We start from the raw sequence: 8,572 nt of genomic DNA on the forward strand, positions 1-8,572 counted from the left end.
CTCCTGCATCTCCTGCATTGTAGGCGGATTCTTTACCCACTGAGTCACCCTATGTCTTCTTTAATTTCTTTTAGTGATTTTTTTTTTTTTAGTTTTTAGTGTACAATTCATCCACCATTTTGGTAAATTTATTCATAAGTATTTTATTGTTTCTGATGGTACTGTCAACATACTTATTTTCCTAATTTTGTTTTTAGACTATTAATTCCTAGTATATCAAAATATAGCTTATTTTGTATTAATGCTAATAGTTTCTTCGTGTGTGAGGATTCCTTAGATTTATTTTTACATAAGATCATGTCATTTGTTAGTATAGTTTTACTTCTTCCTTTCCAAATTGTATGCCTTTTATTTCTATTTCTAGTCTAACTTTTATGACATTCAGTTCAGTTCAGTTCAGTCGCTCAGTCGTGTCCGACTCTCCGCGACCCCATGAATCACAGCACGCCAGGCCTCCCTGTCCATCACCAACTCCCGGAGTACACTCAAACTCATGTCCACAGAGTCGGTGATGCCATCCAGCCATCTTATTCTCCGTCGTCCCCTTCTCCTCGGAAACTATTAAATAAAAGTGATGAAAGTGAGAGTATTCTGACTTTATGAGGTAAACTTTCAGCTTTTCACCATTAAGTGTGAGTCTTAGTTATGGGTCAAACATTCTAGATATGTTCAGGACTGGAAAAGGTCAGTTTCCATGCCAATCCCACAAAAACACAATGTCAAAGAATGCTCAGGCTACTGTACAGTTGCACTAATTTCATATTGCTAACAAAGTCATGCTCAAAATTCTCCAAGCCAGGCTTCAACTGTACATGAACCTTGAACTTCCAGATTTTCAAGCTGTATTTAGAAAAGGCACAGGAACCAGAGATGAAAATACCAACATCTGTTGGATCATTGAAAAACCAAGAGAGTTCCAGAAAAACATCTACTTCTGCTTTATTGACTATGCTAAAGCTTTTGACTGTGTGGATCACAACAAATTGTGGAAAATTCTTAAAAAGATGGGAATACCAGACCACCTGACCAGTTTCCTGAGAAATCTGTATGCAGGTCAAGAGGCAACAGTTAGAACTGGATATGAAACAACAGGCTAGTTCCAAATAGGAAAAGGAGTACGTCAGCGCTGCATATTGTCACCCTGCTTATTTAACATCTATGCAGAGTACATCATGCAAAATCCTGGACTGGATGAAGCACAAGCTGGAATCAAGATTGCTGGGAGAAATATCAACAACCTCAGATATGCAGATGACACCACCCTTATGGCAGAAAGTGGAGAACTAAAGAGCCTCTTGATGAAAGTGAAAGAGGAGAGTGAAAAGTTGGCTTAAAGCTCAACATTCAGAAAATGGCATCTGGTCCCATTACTTCATGGAAATAGATGGGGAAACAGTGGAAACAGTGTCAGACTTTATCTTTTTGGGCTCCAAAATCACTGCGGATGCTGATTGCAGCCATGATATTAAAAGACGCTTGCTCCTTGGAAGAAAAGTTATGACCAACCTAGACAGCATATTAAGAAGCATAGACATTACTTTGCCAACAAAGGTCGGTGTAGTCAAAGCTATGGTTTTTCCAGTAGTCATGTATGGATATGAGAGTTCAACTATAAAGAAAGCTGAGTCCCGAAGAATTGATGCTTTTGAACTGTGGTGTTGGAGAAGACTCTTGAGAGTCCCTTGGAGAGCAAGGCAATCCAACCAGTCCATCCAAAAGGAGGTCAGTCCTGGGTGTTCATTGGAAGGACTGATATTGAAGCTGAAACTCCAATACTTTGGCCACCTGATGTGAAGAACTGACTCATTTGAAAAGACCATGATGCTGGGAAACATTGAAGGTGGGAGGAGAAGGGGACAACAGAGGATGAGAATGTTGGATGGCATCACTGACTCAATGGACATGAGTTTGAGTAAACTCTGGGAGCTGGTGATGGACAGGGAAGCCGGGCATGCTTCAGTCCATGGGGTTGCAAAGAGTCGGACATGACTGAATGACTGAACTGTTAACTGTAGCTACATAATCTGTTTATCTCAAATGTCATCAGAAGCAAAAAGGTAAGAATCTAGAATATAAAATTGCTATTAAATTGTCTTATTATGTAACACTGAGATCTTGGTTACTGCTTATTATTGAAAATAGCATGTTTAATATTCATTTATTTTGGACTCAATATAAATTCTTTTATGGAATTTTCCTGATTATTGCATCTTGGTTGTACAGTGAAAAGAAATATTGTTTCTCATTGCCCCTAAGGCTGGGACTCTTTTGGTATTTTACATATTGTATCAGTCAGGGTCCAGTCAGGAGACAGTCCACAGTGCAATTTGGATAGAAAAAGTTCATATGCAATTATTGATTATAGCAGGGTATTACCTATGAAAGGTAATAAGGTCTTCCCTGGTGGTTTAATGGTTAAAAATCTGCCATGTAATGCAGGGGACATTGGTTGATCCCTTGAGCAGGAAGATCCCACGTGCCTTGGAACAACTAAGCCCATGTGCCACAGCTACTGAACCTGTGCTCTTGAGCCTGGGAACCACAACTACTGGTCCCACGCACTGCAACTACTGAAGCCCGTGTGCCCTAGAGCCTGTGCTCCACAACAAGAGAAGCCACTGCAATGAGAAGCTCATGTTCTGCAGCAGAGAGCAGCCCCAGCTGACTGCAACTAGAGAAAGCCCATGTGCAGCACCAAAGACCCAGCACAGCCAAAATAATTAAATAAATCTGTTTTAAAAAGGAGGGAGGTAATGAGTTCTATAAAGAAGGACTGCCACTGAGAGATGAGTATCCAAAGAAGGAACATTTAGAATGTGAGCATCTCCCCAAACTTGGGATTCCAGTCTTATGGAGAAGGTGTAGCTGCTGTCCATTGAGTGGTGGAAAAGTTGGACTGGATTGCCTTGGTCCAGAACTATTTCATGATCGCTGAAGAGGTTGGCAGGCATGAAATGTCTCTGGAACTGGCGAGACAGGAGCCTTCCACTGCAGCGGTGGTTGGCTGAAAGTCATGAACAAGGAATTAAGGCCTTGAGGGGCAAGCAGCAAAAACCTATTTTGGGTGCAGGTGCAGAAAGGCTGGCAGAGAACACCCCTCTGATAGCACAGAAGGTAAAGCGTCTGCCTTCAATGCAGGAGATTCAGGTTTGATCCCCGGGTGGGGAAGATCCCCTGGAGAGGGAAATGGTAACCCACTCCAGTATTCTTGCCTGGAGAATTGTATGGGCAGAGGAGCCTGGCGGGCTACAGTCCGTGGGTCACAAAGAGTTGGACACGATTGAGTGACTCACACACACACACACACACACACACACACAAACACACACACACACACACACACACACACACGGTACATCTAGACTGTGTTGGAAAATTGATTACTGGAGTGCCTGTGAAATTTATTGGAATCTTCCTGTAGATGGGCCAGTGAAGCTCAGTGGGAATGTGTCCGTGGAAATGTCAATAAAAGCGGAAGGAAGCGTCAGTAAAAGCGGAAGGAAGCGCCAGGAGAAGCCATCTCTCCCGCCTCCTGTGATTATAACACATGCAATGTTGAAAGCTACAGAGCCAGAACAAGAGGAAAAAGAAATATATTTAATCCAGAGAGAGATGTCTCTTTGAACACTTCTCCTGAGCAAGCTTAACATCATGTCAGGTCAAGGACAGGGAGAAATGCTTGCAGGATCCATTTTCATTAACATGGAGTGGGCAATAATGGGTTTATTTGTAGCTGAGAGGCAATTAATTGATAACTGGCATAAGAATTTTATCCTTAATTCTTTGAACCCATTTTCTATACATTTGATATACATATATCAAATACATGGTGTAATATGACTGAGCCTTAAGTTAAAGTCAGAACTGAGATATATACTGATACACGACTCTTTATCCTACACACTTTTTGCTTATTATACAGTCTTAAGTAAGATTTCCCTTTTTTGTTGGTAATAAGTGACTTCAATAATTTTTTTATTGCAAAACCTAAAAATAAGCAAGCATCTAATTTGCTGAAAGAGTCTGTATAACTAAATTTTGATAATTTCGTATAATTTCGCTATTAGTTATGCTATGCTACTGCTGCTGCTAAGTCCCTTCAGTCGTGTCCGACTCTGTGCGACCCCATAGATGGCAGCCCACCAGGCTCCCCCTTCCCTGGGATTTTCCAGGCAAGAATATTGGAGTGGGTTGCCATTTCCTTCTCCAATGCATGGAAGTGAAAAGTGAAGGTGAAGTCATTCAGTTGTGTCCGACTCTTAGTGACCCCGTGGACCACAGCCTACCGGGCTCCTCCGTCCATGGGATTTTCCGGGGAAGAGGACTAGAGTGGGGTGCCTTTGCTTCTCTGGTACCTCATTAATCCTTCACTGAAGAGCACAGGCAGAGATGAACAATCACTTGGAGGTGGTATTGTCGAACAGATTTAAACATCTTTGTTATTTAAATTTTTAGCTCTGAATTTTCATGGCTCAGTAAGTATGCTGTTGTGTTGTTGTTGTTTAGTCCCTAATTCGTGTCTGACTCTTCTGAGACCCCACGGACTGTAGCCCTCCCGTCTCCTCCGTCCATGGGATTTCCCAGGCAAGAATACTGGAGTGGGTTGCCATGGCTTCCTCCTGGGGCATCTTCCCAACCCAAGGATGGAACCCACTCAGATTTTTTACCGCTGAGCCATGTGGGAAGCCCTTCTGTTTACCTAGGTCTTCTTTAATTTCTTTTACAGATGTTTTCAGTTTTTAGTGTACAATTTATCCACCACTTTGGTAAAATTTATTCATAAGTATTTTATTCTTTCTGATAGTACTGCCTACATAATTATTTTTTAATTTTTTAAAAATTGTTAATTCCTAGTATATTGAAATATAGCTAGTTTTGTATTGATTCTAATAGTTTTATTGTGTGTGTGGGTTATTTAAGTCTTTTTCTACATAAGATCATCTCATTTGTTAGTGTAGTTTTACTTCTTCCTTTCCAATTTGTATACCTTTTATTTCTATTTCTAGTCTAATTTTTCTGATATTACTCTTCAGGAAAATATTAAATAGAAGTGATGACAGTGAACATGTTCTGATTTTATAAGCTTTCAACCTTTCACCATTAAGTATGTCTTCATTATAGGAGAAAGCTCGACATAGATTTGTTGCTGATCTAGAGCTTCAGGAGTGCTTTGTCCCAGGTCTTACTATAAACTCTCACCTACCTGGTCATGCAATTGTTTTCAAAAGGCCATTCCACAATTTCATTCACCAAGTTTCTATTTAGTTATTTTGTCTATCATTTGCAAATATTTCTTGGACTCTATCTCTTCATGTTAGAGATGGGATTTTATGGAAGTGATTTATAAGGAGAAGGGATTTAATGAAGCTACTATGGTAGGAGAAGAAAGGATGTAGTCTAAACTAGATTCTGAATTCAGCCTGTAGTCACAAGAGCTCTAGAGTGTAATTTTATGGATCCTACACTCTGAGAAAGCAGGACCCAAATCTGTTTTTATTAGTCACTGAAGACCCAGCAAATATCCATGTGTCTGATTGGTTATTTGAGTTCAAAAGTTTACTGATGAATGAAGGACAGAGGAATAATGGAACACATTTATTATGAAGTTGTTTTGTATGTGGATGTAGTCACAGACTAAAAAGAACGTTTTTCATAGTGAAATGTTACCTAAAGGTAAAGATTAACAGAGAAATATAATATGAATAGCTCATATACGTATATAAGATAATGAAATCTTGTTGAGACAGGAGAAATATCAAGGTAAACTATTTGCTCATATTGCTGATAATTTCAGTTTTCCTTTCTTTTTCCAGTACAATATTGTAAATAAATAAATACATTAAAAAAAGAAAAGAAAGAGTAAAAGAAATTGTGATTTCCCTAAAGAGTTCACCTAGAATTCTCAGAATCTGAATTAAATAAAGTTAAATAAAGGTAGGAAAAAATTCTCTCAAAGTCAGTGCCTTTTTTCCTCTTTATTTTATTGAGATTTTATTTTGCTTTCACCTTTTATTTATTCATTCAATGTTTATTACTAACCAGATATTGTGCTGCTCTGAAGAAACTATCAGGGTATACCAGGAAAGTTCTTTATGGAATATGGCCACATACTTAATAGATAGAAATTCCTATCTGACATCAAGAGTTTCTTTTATTTGAGTCAGCACTCTTTTGGATGGGTTTTCAACCTATGAAGGTGACATGAACAATGGTAAGTGTTATGAAACCTATGAGGAAGTTAAAAAAAAATCATGCCATCTCCATTCAACTATTATAAATGTTCAATGGACAATTTTATTATTAAATATATTTATGTTTAATTGGAGGATAATTGTTCTAATGTGTTCATCAAAACCCAGTATTGTATTGGGTTTTATAACAATAAAATAGTTACATGTTACAGCCAACAAATCACCATCAACTATGATATATAAAGTGAACAGTTGGCAAGGAAAAGTTATTGGATTTTTAGTTACAGTAACAAAATGAAATGTACTAAACACAATTTGTCCAGGAGTCTCTGTCTCAATAACAGGTAGTTAGTAATTATCTTCCCTTTCTATCATTTCTTGGCTATCTATGAAGGCAGTTAGGATTTTGGTTAGGGCAATGGGTCTGATTCTGAGTACTGACTCTTTGGTGTATGTGCTTTGATACCATCCCTTTTCCTTCAATTTCACCACTTGTAAAATTGGGATAATAGCAGCATTATAGCAATCTCTTTGTGTTGTTAGAGAGATTACTGGTAAATAGCAATCTACTTAGTATTTCTTTCATTTCATTAGGTGAAAAATCTATGAATCCACATACAGGGTTGAAACTTGTAAAAATAAACCTCAATTTGGTAGAATTTTCTAAAGATGGAAAGAATGGTTTTGATACATGTTTTTCTCTTTTTCTGGGAACTTATTTCTGTTCCCCTCAGTGCAGAGTGTATAATTTGCAATGACTAATTTACTTCTTTATTCTTTACACACTCCTTGTTGAGATCATCCAAAATACACTTTGACCTTTGTATCAGATGAATTAATGTTTGGCTCTAAAGCACATTTATAAGACACCTGAAATAACTTTCCTAGTACACAATTTCTTAATGGCATTTTCCATCTGGGCATTTCTCAAGGTATAGATTAAGGGATTTAACATGGGAGTTATCACAGTATAAAATACCGCAACTGCCTTATCAACGGGTAAGGTAGCTGCCGGTCTCATGTACACAAATATGCAGGGCACAAAGTATAAAACGACCACTGTGATGTGGGAGATGCAGGTGGAGAGGGCCTTTCGTCTTGCTTCCAAGCTGTAGGCCCTTAGGGAACGCAAGATGACCACATAGGAGACCAGCAGGAGAAGGAAGTTTAACAGACAGATGAAGCCACTGTTGGCAGCAATGAAGAGCCCTAGAGAGTGGGTGTCAGTGCAGGCAAGACTGAGCAAAGGGTTCAGGTCACACATAAAGTGATCTATGACGTTAGGGCCACAGAAGGGTAAGCGGAAGATGAAGAGGATCTGTATGAATCCATGAAGAAAGCCTCCCACCCACACCACTCCCACTAGCAGTCCACACACCTGCCAGTTCATGATGCTTGTGTAGTGCAAGGGCTTGCAGATGGCCACATAGCGGTCATAGGCCATCACAGTGAGAAGGATGACTTCAGCACCTCCAAAGAAATGTTCCCCGAAGATTTGGGTCATGCATCCATTGAATGAGATGGTTTTCTTTCCACGGAGTGAATCGACAGTCATCTTAGGGGCACACACAGAGGAGTAGCAGGCATCAATACAGGAGAGAATGGCCAGGAAAAAGTACATGGGGGATCCCAAAGATGGGCTGGCAGTGATGGTGACCATGATGAGCACGTTTCCTATCACAGTGGTGATGTAGATGACAAAGAACACAGCGAATACAATTTTCTGCACCTTTGGATTCTGTGTGAGCCCCAGCAGAACAAACTCTGTCACATTGCTCCTGTTCTCCATGTGTTTCATGAAATGGTTTATTCACTACCTGAAAGTGAGAGAGTTAATTCTTAGGTAGGTTTAAAGGCCCTGAAAAAGAAAGGGTCCAGGGCCCTGGAGGAGGAGAAAGATATACACATTTTTTTTTCTACATTGTTTTGTTTGTCTTAGTCATAATAAATGTTTCTTAAACTGAGCTTTTGTGACAGTAATCTTTAAAATTAACTTTGTTTAAGCCCATTTTTTTTCTTAAACTGCATTTTTGTGACAATAATTTTTAAAATTAACTTAATCCTGGGTGTTCTTTGGAAGGACTGATGCTACAGCTGAAACTCCAATACTTTGGCCACCTCATGCAATGAGTTGACTCACTGGAAAAGACTCTGATGCTGGGAGGAATTGGGGGCAGGAGGAGAAGGGGACGACAGAGAATGAGACGGCTGGATGGCATCACCGACTCGATGGACATGAGTTTGAGTGAACTCCGGGAGTTGGTGATGGACAGCGAGGCCTGGCGTGCTGGGATTCATGGGGTTGCAAAGAGTCAGACACGACTGAGCGACTGAACTGAACTAAGCCCAGAACTAATGATTACAGGAGAAAACATCTCATC

General features: G+C 39.6%; 1 protein-coding gene across 1 annotated transcript; it reads right to left on the reverse strand.

Annotated features, from left to right (window-relative positions):
- Positions 1-7,050: 7,050 nt before the first annotated feature.
- Positions 7,051-7,995, reverse strand: LOC129555076 (olfactory receptor 4C46-like). Its single transcript, XM_088843517.1, has one exon. It carries the CDS (start codon positions 7,987-7,989, stop codon positions 7,051-7,053), a length of 939 nt encoding a protein of 312 aa, XP_088699643.1. The 5' UTR covers positions 7,990-7,995.
- Between the last annotated feature and the right edge of the window lie 577 nt (positions 7,996-8,572).

The sequence above is a fragment of the Moschus berezovskii genome, chromosome 14 (genome assembly GCF_049115385.1).
Source record: "Moschus berezovskii isolate FMDL1 chromosome 14, NW_MosBer_1.0, whole genome shotgun sequence".
In the NCBI taxonomy this organism is placed as follows: domain Eukaryota; kingdom Metazoa; phylum Chordata; class Mammalia; order Artiodactyla; family Moschidae; genus Moschus; species Moschus berezovskii.

Excerpts from the sequence above, each read along its gene's own strand:
- LOC129555076 (XM_088843517.1), bottom strand. The coding sequence starts at position 7,989 with ATGAAACACATGGAGAACAGGAGCAATGTGACAGAGTTTGTTCTGCTG.